General features: G+C 45.5%; 1 protein-coding gene across 13 annotated transcripts in view; it reads left to right on the top strand.

The window, feature by feature from the left end:
• The window catches only part of EPS15L1 (epidermal growth factor receptor pathway substrate 15 like 1), a 94,371-nt gene that overhangs the window by 17,331 nt on the left and 50,240 nt on the right, over positions 1-26,800 (top strand). For all 13 annotated transcript variants that reach the window (XR_014795169.1, XR_014795170.1, XR_014795171.1 and 10 more), the window contains exons 2-12: positions 5,906-5,947; positions 6,143-6,232; positions 6,684-6,731; positions 8,638-8,733; positions 10,019-10,081; positions 13,309-13,434; positions 15,079-15,138; positions 16,889-17,122; positions 21,166-21,323; positions 23,680-23,836; positions 24,083-24,168. Coding sequence is in view for 10 of the 13 variants with exons in the window: in XM_084885867.1 (XP_084741993.1) it covers positions 5,906-5,947; positions 6,143-6,232; positions 6,684-6,731; positions 8,638-8,733; positions 10,019-10,081; positions 13,309-13,434; positions 15,079-15,138; positions 16,889-17,122; positions 21,166-21,323; positions 23,680-23,836; positions 24,083-24,168 (1,160 nt within the window). In the remaining 3 variants the exon portion in view is untranslated. The remainder of the gene's footprint in view (positions 1-5,905; positions 5,948-6,142; positions 6,233-6,683; positions 6,732-8,637; positions 8,734-10,018; positions 10,082-13,308; positions 13,435-15,078; positions 15,139-16,888; positions 17,123-21,165; positions 21,324-23,679; positions 23,837-24,082; positions 24,169-26,800) is intronic.

Below are 26,800 nucleotides of genomic sequence, written 5' to 3'. Positions count from 1 at the left end.
TTAGAACAAGAGAGCAAAGCAGTTACTTACATACAAGGGAGCTCCCATAAGACTGTCAGCTGATTTCTTAACAGCACTTAGCAGGCCAGAAGGGAGTGGCAAAACGTATTCAAAGTGATGAAGAGCAAGGACCTACAACCAAGATTACTCTACTCAGCACAACTACCATTTATCATTTAGAATTAAAGAATAGATAAAAAGCTTCCCAGACAAGAAAAGGCGAAAGGAGTTCATCATCACCAAACCATTATTACCAGAAATGTTGAAGGGTCTTCTTTAAGATGAAGAGGAAAACAAAAAGATGAAAAATATGAATAATAAAATGGCAATCTATAAACAATTACTTTATATGAAAATAGATTAAATGCTCCAAAAGACATATAGAGGCTGAATGGATAATAAAAATCCTTACATATGCTGTCTACAAGAGACTCACTCTGGTCAAAAGACAAACAGACTGAAAATAAAGGGATGGAAAAGACATTTCATGAAAATGGAAACAAACAAACAGAAGTTTTGGGGTAGTAGAACAAACAACAACAAATAAATATGGGATAGCAATACTTCTACAAGACAAAATAGACTTTAAAACAAAGACTATAAAAAAACACACAGCTGAGACCGGTTTGGCTCAATGGATAGAGCGTCGGCTTGGGGACTGAAGGGTCCCGGGTTCGATTCCAGTCAAGGGCATGTACCTTGGTTGCGGGCATATCCCCGGTAGGGGGTGTGCAAGAGGCAGCTGATCGATGACTCTCTCATCGATGTTTCTAGCTCCCTCTCTCTCTCCCTTCCTCTCTGTACAAAATCAATAAAATATTCAAATAAAAAAAAAAACAAAAAAAAAAACACACAACAGAGATGAACTCAGCAATTTCACTTTTGGGTATTTATCTGAAGAACCCAAAACACTAACTTGAAAAGACATATACATTCATATTTTTGTTTGTTTTTAAAGTGACTTATTTATTCACTAATTTATTTCTCACCTGAGGATAACAGAGAGAGAGAGAGAGAGAGAGAGAGACAGACAGACAGACAGACAGACAGACAGACACAGACATCGATGGGGACCAAACTCACAACCTGGGTATGTGCCCTGATCAGAAATTGAGCCCACGGCCTTAAATATACAGGACAGTCTCTAATCATTTGAGCCACATTGGCCATATGTTTATTGAAGCATTATTTATAATAGCCAAGATATGGAAACAACCTAAGTGTCTGTCAATAGATGAATGGATAAAGAAGAAGTGGTGCATATGCATAGAATGGAATATGATTCAGTCATAAAAAATGAAATCTTGCCACCTGCAACAACCTGGATGGACCTAGAGGGTATTGTGTTGAATAAATAAGTCAAAGAAAGACAAATGTCAGATGATTTCACTTACATGTGGAATCTAAAAAACTAAATGAGCAAGCAGAACAGAAATAGACTCACAGAGAACATTTTGACAGTTGCCAGATGGGAAGGGGGTTAAGGGGCTGGGTGATAAAGTTGAAGTATAAATTGGTATTTACAGAGTAGTCATGGGGATGTAAAAAGGGAATATAGTCAATAATATTTATTTAAAAATATTTTTATTGATTTCAGAGAGAGGAAGGAAGGAAGGAGATTGAAACATCAATGAGGAGAGAGAATCATTGATCGCCTGCCCCCTTTATGCTCCCCTACTGGGGATTGAGCCACAACCCAGGCATGTGCCCCTGACCAGAATCTAACCTGGGACCCTTCAGTCCGCGGGCCGATGCTCCATCCACTAAGCCAAATCAGCTAGGGCCCTAGTCAATAATATTTAATAACTCTGTGGTGTCAAATGGGCACTAGATTTATGAGGGTGATCACTTCGTAAGTTATATAAATTTCTAATCATGGGATTGTACACCTGGAATTAGTATAATGTTGTATGTCAACTGTAATTAAAAATAAAAAATTATTTAAAAAAAGAAGACATGAAGAGCAACTAAAAGGTCAAACCATGCTGAAACTCACCCATAATTCAGACATTGCCTAGTTCAGTGGTCAGCAAACTCATTAGTCAACAGAGCCAATTATCAACAGTACAATGATTGAAATTTCTTTTGAGAGCCAACTTTTTTAAACTTAAACTTTTTCTAACGCCACTAATACCCAGGCTGTGGTATTTTGTGGCCACACTCAAGGGGCCAAAGAGCCGCATGTGGCTTGCAAGCCGTGGTTTGCCAACCACTGGCCTAGTTGATAATGGCATTTTATTAGTACAGTCGGCTGATGGAGAATGCCATGCCCGTCTTGCTTCTGTTCTTTAATTTTTATGCATTGATTTTAGAGAGGAGAGGTGAGAAAGAGAGAGGAACTTTGATTTGTTGTTCCACTTATTTATGCATTCATAGGTTGCTGCTTATATGTGTCCTTATCGGGGATCAAACCCATAACCTGCCAGGGCCTTGCTTCTCTTACACTGAAAGCCTTGTCCCCTGGCCTATTCTCTTTCTGCCTTTGCCCTGTGCTTGGCCCTGGGCTTACTTTGGGGTCAGACATAGTCAGACAGCTCAGAGGGCTTTGTCCCAGTAGCTTTGATGCATCCTCTGGGAGCTGCTGCCCCACCAGCCAGCTGGTTGTACTGAGGTCTCTGTGCAAGCACTGGCCACACAGATTGTTCAGCATGTGAGAGATTGGTGGCATTAATGGCATGCATATTCAGCCCTAGCTGGTTTGGCTCAGTGGATAGAGCATCAGCCTGCAGACTGATGGGTCCCGCGTTAGATTCTGGTCAACGGTACATGCCCAATTGCGGGCTCAATCCCCTTTAGGGGGTGTGCAGGAGGCAGCCAATCAATTATTCTCTCTCATCATTGATGTTTCTATCTCTCTCTCCCTCTCCCTCTTTGAAATCCATAAAAATATATTTTTTTAAAATAGCATGCATATTCATCTTTGTCGCAGTGGCATTTTGGGCAGCTTGCATGTGTAACCACCATCCGTGTGAGAAAGTAGTGTGTTAAGAGGAAGTACCAGTTAGATCTGGTGTTTTCCCTTCTTCCCTTCCCTTATGCTTTTGCATTAGCTGAACTATATGTAATGAAATTCAAACCTCTTTCTACTTCATTGCCCCAGCTCACCCAAGTTAAATCCCATAGTTAGAGAAGAGTGGCAGAGGCATGGTCTGATCTTTCCATCAGTTGAGATACTTTGGGATTGAACCTGGCCCTAACCTGGGGTAAGCACTCAGCACAGATGGGGGAAACTTTGGGTCTGGTGCTTTAGACGCTTTTCTGGACTATTCAGGGCCTTATTTCTCTTGATCATGGATCTTGAAGCTCAGAAGCATTTGGGAAGTTTGAGACAGTTGTTAACCCTGTCTTCCCCATTTACTGTAACTTTTTCCACTGGACTCACAGTAGCTTGGAAACCTTTCTTGCCTACCATGAGATTTTTTTTTTTTTTTAAAGAAAACACCTGTGGGAAATGCACTTCATACCTGTGCCTCCCTGAAATTTGGTGGGAAGGGGACCTTTGTTGTCATGGTGTGGACCTCTGAGTCTAGGCATTCCACTCTAGTGTCAGTGGCACATGCTGTCCTATATTGGCCCAGCCCCTGTCACCTTGATTGAGAGTTGACAAATAGCCTGTCTGATTTTGCTTCCCCTGTCAGCCCTAGTCCTTTGGGAGATGGGAGTGTTTTGAAGGCATGTGGAGTTTTTTTTTGTTTTTTTTTAATATATTTTTTTGATTTTTAACAGAGAGAAAGGGAGAGAGATAGAGAGCTAGAAACGTCGATGAGAGAGAAACATCGACCAGCTGCCTCTTGCACACCCCCTACCGGGGATGTGCCCGCAACCAAGGTACATGCCCTTGACCGGAATCGAACCTGGGACCTTTCAGTCTGCAGACCGACGCTCTACCACTGAGCCAAACCGGCTTCGGCAGGCATGTGGAGTTTTAAACCTAGGAGGCCACATAGAGTGTGATGGTGGACATTGTCCCCTAAGATCATAGGAGCTAAGGGTGACAGCCTCCCCCAGTGATGGTGTCAGGTAAGAGCTCTGGGCAGGGAGCTGATACAGCAGCATACTTCTTAATACTCATTGGTGTTATCACCTTTTCTTTCTCAAGCCATCACTCATTACCTTCCAGTCTTTCTTAGTTTGTGTTTTTTTCTTCTTAATTCTGACCCAAGGGCATGCTCATTGATTTCAGAGAAAGAGAGAGAGAGAGAGGGAAACATCTATGGGTATGGGGCAAGGGGTATTGGCATCTATTGGTTGCTTCTGTATACACCCTGACCTAGGATGGAACCTGCAATCTAGGTATGTGCCCTGCCTGGGAATCAAACCTGCTAGCCTGATAGATGCCTAACTGTTCCCCTGCCAGCTCGATTGCCCCCCAACTGCCCGCCCCTGCCAGCCTGGTTGCCCCTAACTGCCCTTCCCTGTAGGCCTGGTCCCCACCAACTACCCTCTCCTGCTGGCCCGCTGGCCCATAACTACCCTTCCCTACTGGCCATCTTGTGGCAGTCATCTTTGACCACATGAGGGCAGCCATCTTGTGCGACACCGTGAGGGTCAATGTGCATATTACCTCTTTACTATATAGGATGGTGTTGTCTTCATGTTTCTTTGCTCACTTAATCAATAGCAGTTTTTTTTACTACATTGCTCCCTGCATGCTATAAGACACCAACACATTGCCCTGGTCAGTATGTTTTGGTTGGACATCATCCTGTGCACCAAAAGGTTGCTGGTTCAATTCCCAGTCAGGCACATGCCCAGGTTGCGGCTTGATCCCCAGTAGAGTGCGTGCAAAAGGAGGAAGCCCATTGATGTTTTTCTTACATCAGTGTTGCTCTCCCTCCCCCTTCCTCTCTCTTTAAAAATCAATTCAAAAACCTTAAAAACAAACAAATAAGCAAACCACAACATGTGTCAGCCTTTATAGCCCATATCTTAAAAAAAAAATATATATATATTTTATTAATTTTGTACAGAGAGGAAGGGAGAGATAGAGAGTTAGAAACATCCATGAGAGAGAATCATCGATCAGCTGCCTCTTGCACACCCCCTACTGGGGATATGCCTGCAACCAAGGTACATGCCCTTGACCGGAATCGAACCCAGGCCCCTTCAGTCCCCAAGCCGACACTCTATTCATTGAGCCAAACCGGTTTCGGTTATAGCCCATATTTTAGTGGCTGCTTAATTCCTTCCCATCTGCCACCTCCCCTGGTTACTCTCTCTTTCCCCTGGAAGAGAGGTCCTGGACATGGTGGGAGGTGCATGGGCTCAGCTGCTAACCAGGCTGGATCCAGATGTGGCCTTAACTTGCCACATGACACTGGACAAGGCAGTTAATAGCAATGTCTTGGGGATTTGATGGCCAGAATATGGAGTATCTTGTGCTGAGCCAAGGGCTTTGAACTTCCTGCCTATCATAGGGGGAGTGTCACTGGCCAGTTCTTTTCCAGCGGGGCCAGTCAATGTGCATTTCTGCCTAGTCCCTTAGTGGCAAGTGGGGACGAAATTTGGGGCTGGGAAACCGGTTTGATGCTTGCATGTCTGGTGATTCATGATGAAATGCAGAGGCTCCTGTTCTGATTCTGGGGCCAGAGAATGATCTCACAGTAAAAGGGTGTCTTTGAGCTCCCGGACACATTGAATTCCATCGTAAAGCACATGGAAATCTACTCTGGGCTGCCACTCCTGCCTGAACAACCATGTTGTTGTTGTTGTAGAAATTGAGATTTATTAAAGAGCATTAGCATTTCCCTTTTCTAAATCAAGGAAGTGTAATGTCTTTAGCTGAAAATAAACTGCAGTGTGTCTATAGAGATGTTTAAAGTGCAAATTTTTTCACTATTTTATATGTTGGTAATAAAATTGAGGGGTATGTCTACTTTTAACCAATATCTGGTTTTGTTTACAGATTCCCACTGGAAATCCATTATATGAATCATATTACAAGCAGGTAAGTTTCACTGGTATCTTTTTGGATGGAACTATAGAGTGAGTGACCCAGAAAGCACAGCCCTGTACTGAAGCATGGCATGGCCTCTGGTCCCTTCTGTTCTCTGGATTATCGGCCCCGTTAGTGTGGTGGATGCTGCCTTATCTGCTGCTCTGCTTCCTGAAGCTGCATCTCAGTGTCGCTCTCCCATTGCAGGTAGACCCAGCATACACAGGGAGAGTTGGAGCCAGTGAAGCTGCACTTTTTCTAAAGAAGTCTGGGCTCTCAGACATTATCCTTGGGAAGGTACGTCAAGCCTGAGGGTGTTTCTGCGGCTGCCCTTGGGGCTTCCCCAGCAGGTGGAAGGATGTGCTTTGCAGACCCCTTTTCCTGGGGACAGGCCTCCTGGGAGTGGACAGGCCACTGCCACCCTCTGTAATAAGGCTATAAAAGGTGGGTACACTACTCTGGTGGCAGCTGCCACTCCCTGCTGAGGGAGCAGACAAGAGGCCTGAGCATTTTAGGGGTCTTGACAACTTATGGATTTGTGTCAGCCTGGGAGCTGAATGGACCTGGGTGTTCTTGGGGCTCTGCCATGGACTGGCGGAGGGAGGGGCACAGGTCATTCACCTGCTACAAATTGGGGATTTCTCCGGCCTTCCCTTAAGACCTACATATAATGGTGGTGGCTCCTGTTTCGTGAATAAATGAGCAGCAATCAGCAGTCACACTCATGAGAATTTTTCTGTTTCTACAGATATGGGACTTGGCCGACCCAGAAGGTAAAGGGTTCTTGGACAAACAGGTATATACACGTATGCTCAGACCAAGTGGAAGGGCCGGGCCAGAGACCCCAGGCTGGCCTCCTCTGCACTTCCTTTCTGTTCGTACCACTGACGTGTCACTAGACAAAAGTGCAGTTGTCAAATTGTTAAAATGGGGAGATTTTCTTTATAAATAAAGGCCTTTGTTGAACATTTGGAACCATCTTTCATGGTTAGCATATCTTTTCATATTTTGTGTGGTTACAAGTGATTAAAATGTTTTCAAAAATATTTTATTTTGAAATAACTTCCGACTCTCATGGAAGTTGTAGAAATGGTTGAGTTCCCGTGTCTCCTTCTTCAGCTCCCCCAGTGAGAGCTGCTTATGTGACTATAGCACAATGATCAGAGCCAAGGCAGTACTAAACCAGTAAGAGACCTTACGCATAGCTGACCAATTTTTATAAGCACTTCTTTGGTGTTTTTTGGTGTGTGTCGTTCTGTATCATTTTATCACTTGCATAGATTCACATAACCATCACCACTGTCAGGACATAGACCTGCCCCAGCATCACAGTGAGTCAGTCCCTCACCTGCTGCCCTTGGTAGTCACACCCTACTCCCGGGCAACCCTGGTTCCTTCTCCATTTCAATTTCATCATTTCAAGAATGTTCTATAAATGGAAATTTATAAGTACTTACAAATGATATTAAATGGTCATTTTTAATTTAGCTCAGCTTTTCCCTAAACTGCATTCCAAGGGATATTGTTCCTGGTATCTCACAGTTTGGGATCTGATCCATCAGGAAAGCATCAGCACTATTCCTCCTTTCCTTGAGGTTCACACTGTGTATCTGCATGTATAAGGTCTGAATATCCTCAATGGAAAGAAGCCTGTTACCTTTTCCTAATTTAGTTCCCCTAAACTTATGTTCCCCCCTCTTTTTTTAAAATATATTTTTTATTAATTTCAGAGAGGAAGGGAGAAAAAATAGAAACATCAATTATGAGAGAGAATCATTGATTAGCTGCCTCCTATTGGGGATGAGCCCGAAATGCAGGCATGTGCCCTTGACCAGAATCAAACTCAGGACCCTTCAGTCCACAGGCTGACACTCTATCCACTGAGCCAAACTGGCTAGGGCTTATGTTCCCTTTATTTGACACTCTACATGGGCATTCTGTGGCAAGCAGCCTGAAGAAGACTGATTATTGCTTATCTCTTTGAAGACATTAAAAAATACTGTAATTGTAGTTTTAAAACAGTCCATGTTAAAAACAAACAAAAAATATTAAGAAAAATAGAACAGTCTATGTTGTTGATCCAGTTAATCAATTAAAAAAAATTAGGTGATGCTGCATGAGTTCACTAAGCCTGTGGTGAGGCTTGTTCAGGGTTAGGAGGAGGGCAGGGAAGAGCCAAGGCTGCCGGTTGCCTAGTTTAGGTTCTTTGTCCCTGCATGGGAGGTGAAGGGCCATGACAGGTGGAGGTGAGTGGGCAGAGGATGCCCTGTTCAGTGAGGCCAGCCACGGGGACCACAGAAATCCTGAATGTAAATTTCCAAATAGCTGTGTCTATTTCAAACCATTTTCAAAAAGTCACACATATGAGCCACAGTTCATAGTCTTAAACATGTTAAGCTTGCTAGTTATATAATCTACATTTCCTAAGTGTTGGGAGCTGATTATTTTTGAAAATACATTTATTTGAAATGTTACAGCATTCAGAATGCAAATGGGCTAAGTCTGTTTTAGCATATTCATTTAAACAATGTTCCCAGGGTGAGACCAGTTCACCTTGACACTGTAAGTGACTTTTGCACATGCAGTCTCTGTTGACATGAATTGACATCCCTCTTTCCCTAAAGCCTGCTGCTACAGTCAGCTCTTCCTCTGCTGCCACTGCCGGCTGGTAGGATTCATATATCCTCCTTTTGGATTTGCAGGGTTTCTATGTTGCACTGAGACTAGTAGCCTGCGCACAGAGTGGCCACGAAGTTACCTTGAGCAATCTGAATTTGAACATGCCACCGCCTAAATTCGTAAGTATCAAAATCCTTCCAATTCACCTTGTAATGCCATCCATGTATCTATCTGCCTGCCTGCCTCTCCATGTTTTCTTTCTCCCTTTTTTCCTAGATGAAATTCACATAACCTAAAATTATGAACAATTTTGCGACATTTCATGCATTCACAATATTGTGCAACCATTACCTCTACCTAGTTCTAGAACATTTTCATCACCGCAAAAGGAAATTCTCTACCCATTAAGTAATCACTTCCTATTTCCCCTTCCTCAACCACTGGCAGCCACTAATCTGCTTCTGTCTCTGGGTTTGCCCATTCTAGGCATTTTATGGAATCAAATATCTGACTTCTTTCACTCAGCATAATGTCAAGATTCATCCACTTTGTAGTGTGTGTCAATGCTTCATTCCTTTTCATGGCTGAGAAAGATTGCATTGTATGGCCCACCAATTTGTTTAATCTGTTCATCTGCTAGTGGACATAAAAATTCATATACAAGGATTTGCGTACCTGTTTTCACTTCTTTTCAGTGCATACCTAGGAATAGAATTGTTGGGTCTTATGGTCATTGTGTTTAACTTTTTGAGGTCCCTCCTCCCTTTTTTTTCCTCAAATATATTTTATTGATTTTTTTTATAGAGAGGAAGGGAGAGGGATAGAGAGTTAGAAACATTGAAGAGAGAGAGAGACATTGATTAGCTGCCTCCTGCACACCCCTTACTGGGGATGTGCCCACAACCAAGGTACATGCCCTTGACCAGAATCAAACCTGGGACCTTCCAGTCCGCAGGCCAACATTCTATCCACCGAGCCAAATCGGTTTCGGCCCCCCTTCGTTTTAATATTTATTTTGAGAGTACATTTATTAAAGCTGGGGACAGTGAAATAAGGAAGAGGGATATAGGAAGCAACAGGATAGAGACTACATGGGGCTGCTTTGGCTCTAGAAACGTTACGGGAAAGAACTGAGCCAAGGGGAGTGCTGCTGTCAGCTCACTGGAAAGTCAGAAAAAAGGGGGCCTTGGAGACAGGTTCAGGGGGTTAGCCCGGGATGAGCTTCCGTTGCCCATTGCTTCCCTGGTTACAAGTCTCCTGGGGTCCCTTAAAGTTTAGGAGATGCATGCCTGAGAGGGAAGAAGAGCGAGGAGGGAACAGTGTGGGTATGTTCCCAAGAGGGTGAGCACGCCAGGTCTTTCCTGTTTTGAAAGCACTTTGAAATGTGTATCTTTAACACAAACACATCTTCCTGTAATTTAATTCTATGTCAGTCACAGCAGATTCTTTCTCTTTCCCCCCCAGCATGACACCAGCAGCCCTCTGATGGTCACGCCACCTTCTGCAGAGGCTCTTTGGGCTGTGAGGGTAAGTGACAGGTGACACCCCTTGGCTGTCCTTCATGTGCAGTTGTTTAGCTATTTATAATGTTGATTCAAATATTTTTGCCATCTACTGTATTTCATAGTGAGTATGCCATAGAATTGGGATGAAGTACTTTTTCGAATGAAAGTCTTTAGATCAGTTATGGCCTTGCATTTCTAGATCATGTTGTGCGGTTTCTGCTGCTTGGATTGGTTAATCAGGATAGAGGGGAAATTGTGAGAACTGGCAAGCTTTAGGATCTCCAGCCTGTCTTTGCAACTCTATCATTTCCAGCTAGCTTATGTGTTATCACTCTTCCTTCTCTGGTGAAAGCACATGCTTTTTGAAGCTTCTCTCAGCACATAAACTTTTAAGAAAGAGATGTTATGTCTGGGAAGCTGTGTTACTGCTTCTAGAAAGAAAAAAAATGAGTGGTGTCTTCCAGTAAGTGCGGGGTTACTCCTAAAGGAAATGCACATGGGGATGCAGAGATGGTCCCCCAGATAATGGTGAGACTCCCTCACTCCCACTCACTGTGAGGATTGTCACATGTCCTCACTTTTCTTTGGCTTAAATGCTGACATTACTAACAGTCTTGTTATAAAATATCCACCCCCCTCCAGCTCCCAAGTGCTTCTTTTCTGTTTTTACGTAGTTGGTCTGTTCTCTCCTTGGAAAGGTTTAGATGGAGAGAGGTCTGTGCAGAGACAGGGCAGGCGGAGGCCTCATGTGACCAAGGAGTTGTGAAATTTCCTCTGTGAGCAGTTGAGCAGTTTGCTTGTGGTGATCCCAGTAGCAAAGGACTTTTTCTTTATTCATCGTTCGTTTGCATGACGCTTGCTTTGAAAAAGGGCTGCTTTGTTATGAAGAGTGGCACCAAAGAGATCTTATTCCCTAAACATTTCTGCTCTCTTTCTGCTGGGAGCCATGTGGAGGCCTCAGGGAGAGGCTTGAAGCTGAAGAGCCTTTGAGGCCTTGAGGAGGGTAGGCAGTCAGGGGAGAAGGGCTGGGATGGGCAGATTGCTTTCAAGAGAGACTCCATTCAGAGAGAACAGTGACAGACCTGAAGTGCCAAGTGTTGTTTTCTGTTGTGAAAGTTTCTGGATTTCTTTGAGTCTCAAAAGAACTGGTGGCCCAGAAAGAAGCTCACTACAGACTGATTCATATGCCTTTCAGCATAACGATTATTGCTTGTCTCGTTTTTTATTCTTATATTTCCAGTAGGACATGATCTCACTCATCTAGGGGAAACGGTGAACAACATAGACTGATGAATAAGAACAGACCCAGAGATAAGGAGCCATGGGTCAGACTGTTGGACCTCAAAGGGAGGGTGGGGATAAAAGGGAGAGATCAACAAAGGACTTCTGTGCATACATATGAGCCTAACCAGTGGTCAAGGACAATAAGGGGGTGGGGGCATGAATAGGTAGGGGGTGGGGGATTGGAATGGGGGGTTGAGGACAAATATGTGATATCTTAATCAATAAAGAAATTAATTAAAAAAAAACAAAAACAAAAAGAAAGTTTCTGGATTTCTTGAAGCACCAAGTCACTGAGCCTGACAGGTCAGCGGGAGAAGTGCAATGCTCAAGGCAGATAATGAGTGTTTGGCTTCTTATCGCGCATATCTGAGCAATGATAAGTGACTCATGTGCAGTGTCTGGTCATCTTGTTTCTGACTTTTTTTTTTTGTGATAAAATTCACATAACGAAGTTCACCATCTTAATGATTTTTAAGTGTATAGTTCAGTTGTGTTAAGTACATTCACATTGTGCAGCCATCACCACTATCCATTCTTAGAATTTATTCATATTCTAAACAAACTGTGTCTCCATTAAACAATTATTCCTCATTTGCTTCTCTCAGCCCCCAACAACCCACTATTCTACTTTGTGTCTCTGTGAGTTCGACCACTTTAGGGACCTCATATAAGTGGAATTGCACAGAATTTGTCCCGGGTGTCTGGCTTATTTCACTTAGCATAATGTCCTTCAGACTCATCCATACTGAAGCTTGAGTCAGAATTTCCTCCTTTTTAAGATTGAATGATACACTGGAGTATGAACCACATTTTGCTGCTGCTTTCTTTTTTTGATGAACACTTGTTGAGAGTGTTTTCCCAGGCCCCCCCATGGTTTCAGCTTGTAGTCAGAGGGGTGGTGAGAGGTCTTCGGTACCCTGGTTGCAATTATTGCAGGCTCTACTTCTGCAGGAGGTATATTGGAATCTCCCACCCAAAACTTCCTCAGCAGCAACCCCCTTTATATGCTGTCCTCATGTCATATTTCAAAATAGCAGGAGCTACTGCTTTGCCCAAATTTTCACTCTGTTAATGAGGAATTTTTATTGTTTATTATTTTACTGTTAGACACAGGGAATGTCCTAGTTTAATGCTGATTTGGATAACTAGTTACTTAAATCTTTGTTTTATTTTTTAAAATATTTTTTATTAATATCAGAGGAAGGAAGAGGGAGAGAGAGACAGATACATCAGTGATGAGAGAGAATCATCGATTGGCTGCTTCCTGCACACCCCACACTGGTGACTGAGCCGGCAACCCAGGCATGTGCCCTTCACTGGAATCGAACCTGAGACCCTTCAAACCACAGACCAATGCTCTATCCACTAGCCAAACTGTCTAGGGCTAATATATTTTTATTGATTTTAGAGAGAGGAAGAGGGAGGGATAGAGAGATAGAAACATCGATAAGAGAGAAACATTTATCGGCTGCTTCCTGCACGACTCCCCCTCCTAGGGATCAAGCCTACAGCCTAGGCATATGCCCTGACTGAGAATTGAACCATGACCTCCTGATTCATGGGCGAAGCTCAACCACTGAGCTACACTGTCTGGGCAAATCTTTGGTTTACTTTTATATTTGACTTTTTAATTCTGTTAGTTCTGTAGATTGATATCTAGATTTAGTTGCTTGTCTAAAAGGACTAAAATCCATGCATGCTCTTGTCCTAGGACACAGGTGGGGTGATCTTTATCTTCCCGGCAGCCCCTGGCGTCAGATCCTCTCTCTCCCATTGATCTTGACTGACAGATCCAGGGGTATCAGGCAGGGCATAAATTCATTCTGGAACTGCTGTAAGACTGTCTTGTGCATTTAGGAGAGACCTGGGGTGGATCCTTTCCCGCTTTAATTGAGCTTCCAGCTCACTTTAGACTCTCCCACAGACCAACTTTTTCACTCACTTGGGCTATTTTTTTCCAACTAGGTGGAAGAAAAGGCAAAATTCGATGGAATTTTCGAAAGCTTGTTACCCATAAATGGCTTGCTCTCTGGAGACAAGGTTAAACCAGTTCTCATGAACTCAAAGTTGCCACTTGATGTCCTGGGCAGGGTAAGTGGTTTCTCACCTCCTGCAAGGTTGCAGATTCTGCTGGCCCCATGTTTGCTGTCCACAGACACTTCCTAGGCTTTAGACATGGCTCATTCAGGTGGCAGACTACAGGTTGAGAAGACCTGGCTGTGACAGCATGATCAGAGGTGGCCTGGCATGCCGGGTAGTGAAATTCTACCCCCAGGGGACATGAGCAATGTCTGGAGACAGTTTGGGCTGTCCCCTCTGCTTGGGTGCTTTGGCATCATATGGATGGAGGCCAGAGGTGCTGCACAACACCCTGAGTCCCTAGGATGGCCCATGACAGTGAGGAAGCCCTGGGCACAGGGAGGACTGTGGAGGCAGGAAGGCCCATTCCTATACTGGTTCCCCCACACATATAATACACTGTATCTTTGGGAAAGTTACTTTTCTGCTTCCTAAATGAAAAGGTATAAAGCACTCAGCCCAGTACTGAACACCTTTATTTTTTTATTTTTTACAAACATTTAGAGATTCCACCAAGTCATTAATACTAGTTATAGCGAAGCTTTAAAATTAGCTCATCTCTAAAGAAAATGGTTTCATTATTAAAATTTCTTATAGCCATTTTCAGGGATCTTAATGACTTCATTGTTTTTAAGGCTTGTAACATGGCTTTACTATTGCCAGCTTTTCTGAACACCTTTAAGAGAGCATTCCTATGCTTGAGGGGACTATGAATACTTTGGTGTCCCTAGAGTTCAAGGTGGAGTCCCAGAAGGCTGGCCTGGAGTGCAGGACCTGTTAAGGGTACCGGGGACTCCGTGTGCCAGACTGAGGAGCTGTCAGCAGGGCATGGTAGTGTCAGAGTTTGTTCTAGAGCAGTCCCTGTGGTTACCCTGGGGATAGTACTAAAGGCAGGGAGGCCAGCTGGAAGTTCTGGCCTCTGGAATGTTTGAGAGGTCATACAAGGTCACAGCAGGGTGGCCAGCTAACTTGGGTCAGTGCCTCAATTGTACTTTAAAAAAATCTGTTACGTGGCCTTTTTCTAGGAACTCATACCTATCTTCCTGGTCTTCAGGTTTTAGGTAAGCCTAGCACAAGCCTAGCACCTGACTCACCATCTGCTGATGGGAGAGGAAATGAGACACCACAGACCTGCTCGATCACATGTCCATGACCCTGAGCATTGAGAATAGGGGTGGGAGTTGGTTTGTGTGTGTGTGTGTGTGTGTGTGTGTGTTATCTTATGTTTAAAGCTGGTGTGTGTGTGTGTGGTCTTATGTTTAGAGCAACACCTGTGCCAAAAACAAACTAACTTTCTAGATAAGATTTCTTTTTGAGGTGATAAAGAAAAAAAATCAGGGAGGATGTGATTAAAATCATGATCTTTTGTTAGAGAAAATCATGAACATAATATGACAGAATGGTTCTTGGAACTCATAATACTTCATTGGATGATGGTTTTTAAGAGAATCTGCAGATTGATTCTTAATGCATTTTGATTGCCTTGTTTTAATGCCAGCATGTATTCAGAATCTGGGTTCTGGTGGGCTCTCTTGCTGCACACCAGCCCTTCCTCCCCCAGTAAGCTTTGGTATGTCTTTCACACACACACACACACACACACACACACACACACACACACACACACAGTAAGCCTTATTGCTCTTTCCCTTGCAGGTGTGGGACCTCAGTGACATTGACAAGGATGGACATCTGGACAGAGATGAGTTTGCTGTGGTAGGCCCCCACTGTGACTCTCTTTCCTCACTCTGTTGTGCTTCTCATAGTGTGGGGAAGGGTTCTGGACTTATTTATTTTTTTTCTTTAATTCTTAAAAATGTTTATTTAGATATTAGAGGCCCAGTGCATGAAATTTGTGCACTTGGGGGGAGTCCCCCCAGCCCAGCTGCACCCTCTCATAGCGCAGGAGCCCTTGGGAGATGTCTGACTGCCAGCTCAGGCCTGCTCACAGCAACATCCTTAGCGCTGCCCCACCACCCCCACCGCGCTCGCCAGTGTGAGTGTGGCTTCTGGCTGAGTGGCTCTCTCCCTGTGGGAGTGCACTGACCACCAGGGGGCAGCTTCTTCATTGAGCATCTGGCCCCTGGTGGTCACTGCACATCATAGTGACCGGTTATTCTGCCATTTGGTTGATTTGCATATTAGCCTTTTATTATATAGGATAGGATAGAATAATTTAGATTTAAAGAAAAGTTATAGTAAACACCCTTCGCTCAGATTCTATTTTACCACTTTATCTTTTCCTCCCTTTCTCCCTCTCACTCTCTCTATGAGTAAATGTATATATGTGTACACATCCATGAATTTTTCCTTTGGACCATTTTGGAGTAAGTTACAGATGTAATACCTTTTAAAACCGAAATACTTTAGTGTGTGTTTCTTAAAACCAAGGAATTTTCTCAAATAATCATTTTCCATTTTAAAACCAGGAAATGAGCTTTGAAATTAATTTATTATAGTAATTATTATTATATATAGTTATACACTGAGTGGCCAGATTATTATCTCTGAACGAATAATAATCTGGCCACTCAGTGTATATCCTATATAATCCTATATAATAAAAGGCTAATATGCAAATTGTCCCCTTTACCAGGAGTTCGACCAGCAGGCAGGCTGGCCAATTGGACCCCACCCATGCATGAATTTATGCACTGGGCCTCTAATACACACACACACACACACACTGAGTGGCCAGATTATTATGCATTCAGAGATCATCATAATCTGGCCACTTAGTATATACTACTATATATATATATATTTAAAATATATTAATTGGCAAAAATATGAATAATATCCTTAGATTATATAGTAGATGATATAATATAGTAATATAGCCTGATGGTAAGCTCAGTGGTTGAGAGTCAACCCATGAACCAGGAGGTCAGGGTTCAATTCCAGGACAGGGCACATGCCCAGGTTGTGAGCTCAATCCCCAGTAGGGGGCTTACAGGAGGCAGCCGATCAATGATTTTTTCTCATCATTGATGTTTCTCTCTCTCTCTCTCTCTCTTTCTCTCTCTCTCTCCCTCTCCCCCCCTCTTCTCTCTAAAATCAATTAAAATATTTAAAAAATATATATAGTAATATATACTGAGTGGCCAGATTATGATGATCTCTGAACGCATAATAATCTGGCCACTCAGTGTGGATTGAAGGGTCCTGGGTTGTGGGTTTGATCCCCAGTTGGGGGCGTGCAGGAGGTAGCCATTCGATGATTCTCTCATCATTGATGTTTCTATCTCTCCTTTTCTCTTCCTCTCTGAAATTTAAAAAAATTAAAAAAAATGTATATATGCATACACACACATATAAGTACATACACACACATATACCTGTACACACACACACACACACATATATATAAAGAATGATCTTTGTTTTGTCATTGCTACCCCTGATAGAGCTGCCTTCTGTCCGCCCTTGTCCTGACCAGCTGAACGTGATTCTCTTGCATTTCCAGGCCATGCACTTGGTGTACCGAGCCCTTGAGAAGGAACCCGTGCCCTCTGTCCTGCCCCCATCCCTCATCCCACCCACAAAGAGGAAGAAGACAGTGTTCCCAGGTGCCGTGCCTGTCCTGCCCGCTAGCCCCCCGCCTAAAGACAGCCTCCGCTCCACGCCTTCCCATGGCAGCGTCAGCAGCCTAAACAGCACAGGAAGCTTGTCTCCCAAGCACAGTATCAAGCAAACACAGGTATGGTGCCCCCCGTGTATGTGGCCTCTTCTCAGCACAGCCATTTTCATGTGTAGAGGGCCCAGCGAGATGTTTCTTGGGAGCAAGTACTTGGTGCCCCCAAAAGGCAATGACTGTGCTTAAATTAAAAATATTTGTGACAGGTATTTTAGTCCATTTGGGCTGCTATAACAGATTACCATAGATTAGGTAGTTTATAAACAACAGACATTTATATCTCATTGTTTTTGAGGTTGGAAGCCTCCAAGGCATGGGCAGATGGGTAAATGATGAGGGCTTTCTAGTTTACAGGCAGCCATCCTCTCACTGTGTCCTCACATCGTGGAAGGGGCTAGAGAACCCTCTGGAGTCCCTTTTATAAAGGGCACTAATCCCATTCATGAGGGTTTCACCCTCATCACCTAATTACCTTTCAAAGGCCCCACCTTCTAACACCACCATATTGGGGGATAGGATTTTAACATATGAATTTAGGGGGGCACAAGCATTCAGACCCATAGCAACAGGGACTCAGAATTAATTTTCTCATTCACTTGCATATAAATACTACGTTTCCTCAGACACACCCAGTAACCTCCCAGCAGGCCCTTCCTTAGTTCTCTGCCCCTTCTGCTTCAGGCAGTCCCTCTGCTGGGAGGGGTATCCCCAGATCGCACTGGGGCCCTTGCTTAGTGAGCCTTCTATCATGGAATACCTCATCAGGGAGCCTGGCATGGCCTCATCATTACCCAGCAATCCCCAGGTCCTACTCACTCAGCCATTCTCCTCCCTTTGCTTAACATTCATTTAAATGTTTTAAATTGATTTTTAGAGAGAGGGAAGGGGGAGGAGGGAGAGACATTGATTTATTATTCTATTTATTTATTTATTCATTCTTTGGTTGATTCTTGTATGTGCCCTGACTGGGGATCGAACCTGAAACCTTGATGTATCAGGACGATGTTCTAACCAACTGAGATACCTGGACAGGGCTACCCTACATTTTTTTAGATTCTCATACCTGGGAATATAGTGAGTTATGTATGGTTTGTTTATACACACACCTTGTAGCTTCATGAGAGCAGACTTAGGTCTTGGTTATAATCTCACTGTTTAGCACAATCTCTGGTACTTTGATGATCAGTCAATGTATGTTGCATGATGAGGTGAGTGAGAACATCCATCTCATGTTAGAAAGACACCTGTTTTTTGTTCTGGCAAATGCAGCATCTTTATAAAAGAATACCTTTGAGATTGTCTAAAATAGTGGTCAGCAAACTCATTAGTCAACAGAGCCAAATATCAACAGTACAACGATTGAAATTTCTTTTGAGAGCCACATTTTTTAAACTTCTTCTAACGCCACTTCTTCAAAATAGACTTGCCCAGGCCATGGTATTTTGTGGAAGAGCCACACTCAAGGGGCCAAAGAGCCGCATGTGGCTCATGAGCTGCAGTTTGCCAACCATGGGACTAAAATATGTGAGAACTTGAACTTGAGTTACATTTGGAATCATGCTTTGCTTTCTGCCTCATTTGTGGTTTCAAAGGCAAAGCAATGAATATAACAAGCAGCCAGCCAGCACCACTGTGCAACTTCATAATATGATGAAAATGAGAAGTGCATAATCGGACAGCGATTTCTCTTCCTCATAATATGTTTATAAAGTTAAACCTCTGATTCAGGAGGCTCATTTTCAAGGAGCTCGTAGAACACAGCTTTCTACCTAGAGTAAAAAAAAAGATCAGAGAGGCCAGTGGTTCGGTCACAAGGCTAATGCAGCTCCTATAAATGCCCTGGCCAGATGGAGGGTATGGCCCACAGCTGTTAACCTTTGGTTGGTCAGATTTACATGGCTGTCTGCTGAGAAGCCCGGTGTCTAGACAACCCAACCAGGTATCTTTAGTAACTCTCCAGCCATGCCTGGCATGTTTTGGAGGTCCTGGGTGGTGCCACAGTGACTGTGGGATAGGTTCCTTCCCTAGCTGGAAGGCAAATGATAGGTAAACCAATCAACTAAGGAAGGTCTGACAGCCACGAGAAACCAGGACTGGGCCTGGCCTAGAAGTGTCTGGGTGAATAGGAGTGCATGCTTCTGCAGATGGGGCCAGCTGGACAGTCACTGATAGGATGATGCCTGAGCTAAAATCTGCATGACACGAAGCCATCAGAGGACTACTCTGTGCCAGGGCTCAGGGCTCTGAAGTGGAAGCACTTGGTATATTCTAGAAACAGCAGACTAGGGCAGGGTGAGCAAGGGGACAGTAGGGTGGGGACAAAGAGGTGGTGAGTCTGGTCACTTAGACCTGCACAAGCTGTTGTTTTCTAAGACAACCCAGCATCTCCTTTATTCTGCTAAATTCTTGCTAAGAGTTTTTTTTTGTTGTTGTTTTTTTTTTGTTAATCCTCACCAAGAATATTTTTTCTATTTATTTTTAGAAAAAGTGGAAGGGAGGGAGGAGGAGGCGGGGGGGGAGAGAGAGAGAAACATTGAGGTGAGAGGAATACATTGATTGGTTACCTCCTGAACATGCCTCACTGGTTCGGAGATTGAACCTGCAACCCAGGTCCGTGCCCTTGACTGGGAATTGAACCCGAGACCCTTTGGTGCGTGAGCCGACACTAACTACTGAGAAACACCAGCCAGGGCTTGCCAAGAGTTCTTAAACTAGACTGATTATAGCAGTGGCTATTAGGTTCAGAAGTGGGACTGGGAGGGGTGTCCCCTTCAGGAATCAGATATGAGAAGGAGCATTTCTGGGCACCCACAGTCACCATGCTCCCTCTCCCCCACTTCTCTCATCTGCAGGTTAGTGCTGCCCTGTCTCTGGGACTTCCCCAAGGGCCACCTGTTCCTGTTCATGGCCAGATGTGGGGTGAGGCTCCTTCCAGCCACCAGGGTCTATTCCCATTCACTGGGGGCCTGCGGCTACAGAGCCAGCTTAAACCCAGCTCTAGGGGAAGTCTGCCCTCTATGGATTTGTAGCCAAGCAAGCATCAGAATTTTGCTGTTGATATGCCCTGATACCCCAGAAATCAGGCAGCAAGGTTATTCTGTTTGTGCAGCAAACATCAGGACTTTTGTCCCAGACAGAAACCGTTCTCCCCTCAGCTCAGCCTGTCTGACCCGCTGTAACTTTCTCCTTGGGTTTCTTGGCCTCTGAGGTTTAGTTTTCTCCAGTCACTTAAGACAGAAACCCTCTTCTTCACTAGAGCTCTTGTATGCACATCTCTTCTGACCCCGTCCCATAGCCGATGGGAAGCAGCCTGCAAAGTCACATCAGGTGGCAAGTAAAATGCAGGTCTATCTTGTGCCGGAAGTCTCTGTCAGAGCCCTTGCTTTTTGAATTTGGCCCAGAGGTCCTGTTAAATTTTCTGACCTTTTTTTTTTTTTCCCCTGTATTAAGTTATTATCCAAAACCCCGAACTGAAACAATCTAGGTGATCGTCAGAGGCCTCCCATCAGGGCTGTGCACATGCCAACACCTCATAGGAACACTCCTTTGTCACATAGAATCAGAGCAGAGACAGAGGATAGAGTATAGAATCCTGGCACTGTGGGCATCGAGACATGCCTGGCAGCTGCAGGGAAGTGTTTGCAGACAGAAGATGGCAGACCGGAAGGCTGGCACGAGAGCTGGGCCAGTTCTTAGGAGACAGGCCTTCCATCTCCTGTCTCCTGTAGGTGGTCAGAAGGGTCTTGCCCAACACATTTGAAGCCTCTCCTGGAACATCACTGGCATGTCCTTGGCTTGGGAGTGAAGAGCTGTTGGTGGACAGACCTGCTGGGTCTTTACCTCCCTCTCAGCACAAGGGGAGAGGGGTGTTGTGATGGGGTGCAGAGAGGTACAGGCTGGCCACTGGGCGAGATTGACCGAGTTGGCAATAAACTCTCTTAGTCTCAGTTTCCCCTTTTACAGAACAGGGTTCTGTCTACCCTGTTGGCTCATTGGGTCTTGAGGAGGGTTTTCTGCTAAAATGCATGTGAAAACACTTTAATAGTGTATATTTATAGGTGATGGAAAGCTTGAGGATTAACCATTGTACAAAAACCATCTTTTAGCCAACAGTAAACTGGGTGGTGCCAGTGGCAGACAAGATGCGCTTTGATGAGATCTTCCTGAAGACCGACCTGGACCTGGATGGCTATGTGAGCGGCCTGGAGGTGAAGGAGATCTTCATGCACTCTGGCCTCAACCAGAACCTTCTAGCACACATATGGTAAGGACAGGCAGACGGATATCTGCTCCTTAATATTTGGGCCTCTTTCTGTGGAAGATTATAATGGCTGTGGGCTGCTCAAAGGGGTCCCGTGGAAATGAGGCTGTGCTGTAGGAATAAGTGGGACAGGAGGGTGTGGCAGTCAGGGATGATCAGGGTGCCTCCACAGACAGCCCTGCAAAGGCCTCTGTGTCTGTGCCTTACATTATTTTCACCAGGCTGATGGGGGCTGAGCAAGGTATAGGTATAAAGGCCTGTACCCTATATTTTGTGCCTGTCAGTTCACTTTCCTCCCACAGGTGGGTCTCCTGTCCCGCCCCCTGGAGAGCTCTGGGGTGACCTGTTTGATTGGCTAAGACCAGTTCTTGCTAGTGATTATGCTGATTCTAGCGGGAGGTCCGCCTTCATCACAGTCTTTTGGGATGGAAACATTTGGCCACCTGAGGGGGGATGTGCAGTAAGAACTCCAAAGCTCCAGCAGGGCCGACCTGGGCAGTGGAGGTTGTAGCTTCCTGCCGTAGAGACAGTGCCCTTTTCGGAACAGTGACTGGGCATACTGCTGGTGAGACCGGTTTGCACCTCAGGGCTGGGATGAAGAGCAGGCTCACTCCCACTTTCCTTTGGGGCCAGCCAGAGCAGTGTTCACATCACCAGGTGGCTCTTTTTGTACCTGGCCAGTGTTGAAAGTCACTTCTTAGCTTTGTCCTCAGAGCTCAGGGCCTTCGGGAGCATCACTTGGGGTTATAAGGAGAGAATTTTCATGTTATTCTGGAGAAGTGAGTCCTCCAAGTAGAGCAGGAATTCCATGTAGTAAAGGGAGGCCTCTGCCCAGGAAGTGGGCCATGCCATCCTCAGGACGACATGATATCCAAAGTTAGTCACAGACCAGCTGAGGGAGGCCCAGCTGCAGCCCCTTCAGATCCAGTGTTTCCTTTTAGAAACCAATAAACACATCCCCTTTGTCACTTGAAATGGATGTACACAGAAGTCAAAGGCCCGATCATTACTTACAGGGACAATGCAAGGGAAGAAATTTATAACATATACCCCAACCTGTAAGTGATGTAACAACACATAAATGACACCATTAAATCATCCTTTTGGATTAAAGAAGGAATGCAGAGGATTGCATATAGTGAGTGAAGGGAAAGGGCATATTGTGTGAGTTCTAGAATCACCGCTAGGAAAGTGAAACAACCGTCTAGATTAGGCTGCAGGTGACCAGGGAGGAGACGTAACTAAAAGGAGAGAACAATGCAGAGGGAAAATAGGGACTAGGCCTTTCCCCTAACAGCACCCAGTGCCTGCTCAGTCAGCATAGTGTCAGGACCAGCATGGATCTGACAGAGAACCCACATGTGGACTTGGAGCCCACGGTCCTTGAGAGATGGGGAGGTGCTGGAGAGAAGGAGAGCCTAAGCTGTGTGTGCAGCAGGACTGGCCCTCAGTCAGACCGAGAAGTAGTTGCAGTGTGAAATTGTGCCCTCAAACTGACGGAGTGAAGACTTTTTAAAATGAGTCTTGGTTAGCAACAGTCAGCAGTCTCCATACTCCTATGCTTCCTGTGGCCCTGTTCACGGACAGTGTTTGGGCCTGAGTTTGCTCAACATTCCCAGCTCTCCTTGCTGTGCATTAGAAAACGATTTCATTTCTGTAGTGACTCCACACAGTGGGAAAGAGGCTACGTGTTGAGTGGGCAGTGATTGAACGAAGGGAAGACCTTTCTGGAAGACGTGCAGGCCGAGTCCTTACCATGAGAGCTTCCCTTCCCATAGGGGCCAGCTCCTGGTCCTGCGCTTATGTGCTGCCTTGCCTACCTGCCAGGACAGCAAAAGGCCATGCAGGCAGTGACACCTCAGCAGGGAGGAACTGTCCTGTGCAGCATAGCCTTACTTGGCATTTCAGGCCCCATCCCCTTATAGTCACAACACAAAATGCTGCTGCCATTGTCTCCATTGAAAACCAGTGTCCCAGGCCGTTAAGGTGAACCAGGGCTGCAGGAATTGGCTAAAGGTCTGAGTACTCAGTTGGCCCAGCTTCCATTTCCATAGGAATGACTGCTCTGTACTGGACCATTTATCTACCACCAACATACGATAAATAGCCAGGAGGGAGCCCCCTCCTACCCCACAGCCCCTCCTTGATAAGTGTCTGGGTGGGAAGCTCGAGTGGGAGGCCAGGACTGATCCCCAGAGTAGGATGTGTAGTAGAAAAGGTGTTACACTATGGCCTGTTGTTTTTCATAATCATTATCCAGTTTTTAAAAGCATGGGTCCTGTGACTGGTACTCATTGCTCCAAGTGCATCCTAAATCTGAAGTCTGTGATGTGTAATTAGCGTCCCACATTTCTCCCAGGGCCCTGGCCGATACGAGGCAAACGGGAAAGTTAAGCAAAGACCAATTCGCATTAGCTATGTATTTCATTCAGCAGAAGGTCAGTAAAGGCATCGACCCCCCTCAGGTCCTCTCGCCGGACATGGTCCCACCCTCAGAGAGAGGCACCCCTATCCCGGTGAGTAGCCACTGGCACACCCCTGTTGTATTTTAATCTCTTCCACAGCCCGCCACCAGGTGGCGCTGGCAGCCTGTGTGAGTCTTCCCCAGGGGCCTCTGGTGTGTCTGGATGCCCAGATAGTCCTCAGGCCTGGGGGTTGGGGGAGACATAGACGATTTTATCCCTCATTCTAAGACCTACTAGTCCCTGCTGTGTGGTGAATTCAGTGTGGTAATATATAAGCGTGTCTGAATTTGATTCCAGGACAGCTCAAGCTCTCTTGGGTCAGGGGAATTCACTGGTGTGAAGGAACTCGATGATATCAGTCAAGAGATCGCCCAGCTACAAAGGTATGTGAGAGTGGCTTCTTCCCCTCAGATTCCGAATCTCACACAGACCTACCCCATAAGTATTGGAGAGAGGTCTCAGAAATTTCTGGAAAATGACCATCACTAGTTTGTTCAGCAGAAGTAAAGGGACACAAATTCTTCTGTGTTTCTGAAGTGACTTAATGAACTTGAGTATATGAGTCTTCAATTGGAGCCAGTGGGCTGTGGGGTCTCAGGCAGGTGGTTACCAGGCAGCACCAGCTCCTCCCTCCACCTTCCCCAAAGGCCTTGTTATCTCTGACACATAAAGTGACTGTGACTCAGGTGGCAAGTTAATGGCTTAGGATTGACAGCTAAACTGTTAGAGGGGCCTCGCGTCTGGGTCTCCAGCTCCATTCCTGGGTTTCCCCACGTGTGAATGAAGGCTTTGCACAGGGTGTTGCACTCTCAAAGTCTGGCATAAGGAAATATGCCCACTTCCTGTAGGTCCCTGGGTTCCTCTGCAGAACTGCATCCTCTTTGTTTTGTTAACCCTCACTGGAGGATATTTTTTTCTACTTAATTTTTAGAGAGGGGGAGGGAGAGACAGAGAGAGAAAGAGAAAGAGAGAGATGAGAGAGACACATTGATTGCCTCCCGCATGCACCCTGTCCAGGGTTGTGCCTTGAATCTGCAACCCAGGTATATGCCCTTGACCAGGAATTGAACCTAAGACCCTTCAGTTTGTGGGCTGACACTCTAACCATTGAACAGCACACTAGCCAGGCTGCATCCTCTTTATAGTTAATTCTGGGAAAGGGGCACTTTCCGTACTTAGGGGCAGAGAGTAGAAGGGCCGGAGCACTTTGCCCTCCATGGGAAGAGAGCACTTACAGGATGGGACAAAAGTAGGTTTACAGTTACGAGTATGCAAAACAGAGTTTACTCTTGTATTATTACTTACTAGAGGCCCAGTGCATGAAATTTGTGCATTCATGGGGGTCCCTCAGCCTGGCCTGTGCCCTCTCACAGTCTGGGAGCCCTTGGGGGATGTCCAACTGACAGCTTAGGCTCGCTTCCCACTGAGAGTGTGCTTAAGCTGGGGAGCAGGCCTAAGCCGTAAGTTGGACACCCTTAGTGCTGCCGTGAAGGCTGGAGAGACTCCCGCCACTGCCATTGCACTTTCCAGCCATGAGCCTGGCTTTTGGCTGAGCGGTGCTCCCTGTGTGATGTGTTAAGATCACTCAACTGCTCCCCACTCATAGCGAGCAGTTGAGTGTCCTTCGCATATCATTAGCATATTATGCTTTGATTGTTTGAATGGCTGACCAGATGACTAGACACTTACACATTAGGCTTTTATTACATAGGATTATGTTATTTTCCATAGGAACAACTGTAAGCCTACTTTTGTTACACCCTATATTAATCCAAAATTAAATGGCGGTATTTTGCCAGAGTGGGTTGGATTCCACTCACAGCTGGGAGCCCTCAGCTACAGAGGTTTGTGAGAGTGGCTTCTTTCCCTCTCAGAGTCTTGAGGAAGCAAAGGCAGGTCAGAGTCAGGTGGGACTGGTTGGGTGGGTCCCAAAGCCTCATCCGGGGCTGCCTGCAGAAGCCAAACTCCCCCTTCATGCTCAGTCCAGAGGATGGCCCCCATTCTTCCCCCAGCCCCAGGGGCTGTGTCCTCCAAACCAGAGATCAGTCAACCTCGCAAGGCGGAGAGGGTCTGTGAAGGCTCCAGTGTCCTAGAGCCCCATCAGGTTTTAATCAGAACAGCAGGTGGAGGAGCATAGGGGCCCTATCATGCAAGGGTTGGGGTCATAGGAGGGGCACCAGTGTCCAAGTCAGGCCAGGGGAGCCTCTATAGCTGTGCAGCCTCTGACAGCCAGGAGTGTTTCCTCTGAAGGTGAGAGACCAGTGTGTAAGAGCATCTATCTGCAGGAGGCTGGGCCCCCTGCTGGCAGCTTCGAGAGGGACTCAGCAAGCTGTTGCTGGAGTGGGTGGGGAGGTGGGTTGTGACAACACCTGCTGCCTCTCCCTTTACAACGTGATCCAGTCATAATGGGTTGGATCTAAAAAGGACATTGTTAGGTAGTCTTAGGCTGGTAGAGAGGAATATTCGGATGGTTGCAGTTGTTTCGTATCTGGCAGAATGTCCTAAAGAAGGCCTTCTTGTGCAAGTACTGGCAGAGTGCATTGGCTAGTGATGTTCTGCCACCGAGACAGCCCTTTGGGCACAGTAAGAGTGACTTAGTGCATCTAACAAACTGCTATAGACTGTGGGGCTTAAAAAACAGACATTTACTTTTAGAGGTTCCAAGATCAAGGTACCAGCAGGCCTGGTGTCTGGTGTAGTTGCCTCCTGGTTCATAGATGGCTGTCTTCTCTGTGCCCTCACATGGCAGATGGGATGAAGGAGCTCTCTGGGGTCTTTTTTATAAGGGCCCTAATCCTGTTCCTGAGGGCTCCTCCATCCACTCTCATGACCTAATCACCTCACAAAGGCCCTGCCGCCTAATACCATCACTTTGAGGGTTAGGGTTTCAGCATATGAATTTTTTTTTTTTTAAATCAATCTTTGGCCGGGACCGGTTTAGCTCAATGGATAGAGCGTCGGCTTGGGGACTGAAGGGACCCGGGTTCGATTCTGGTCAAGGGCATGTACCTTGGT

The sequence above is a fragment of the Pipistrellus hanaki genome, assembly GCF_964339955.1.
Source record: "Pipistrellus hanaki genome assembly, chromosome: 5".
NCBI classification, from domain to species: Eukaryota; Metazoa; Chordata; class Mammalia; order Chiroptera; family Vespertilionidae; genus Pipistrellus; species Pipistrellus hanaki.
Note: the sequence above shows the minus strand (reverse complement) of the source record. Positions and strands in the feature narration are given on the sequence as shown.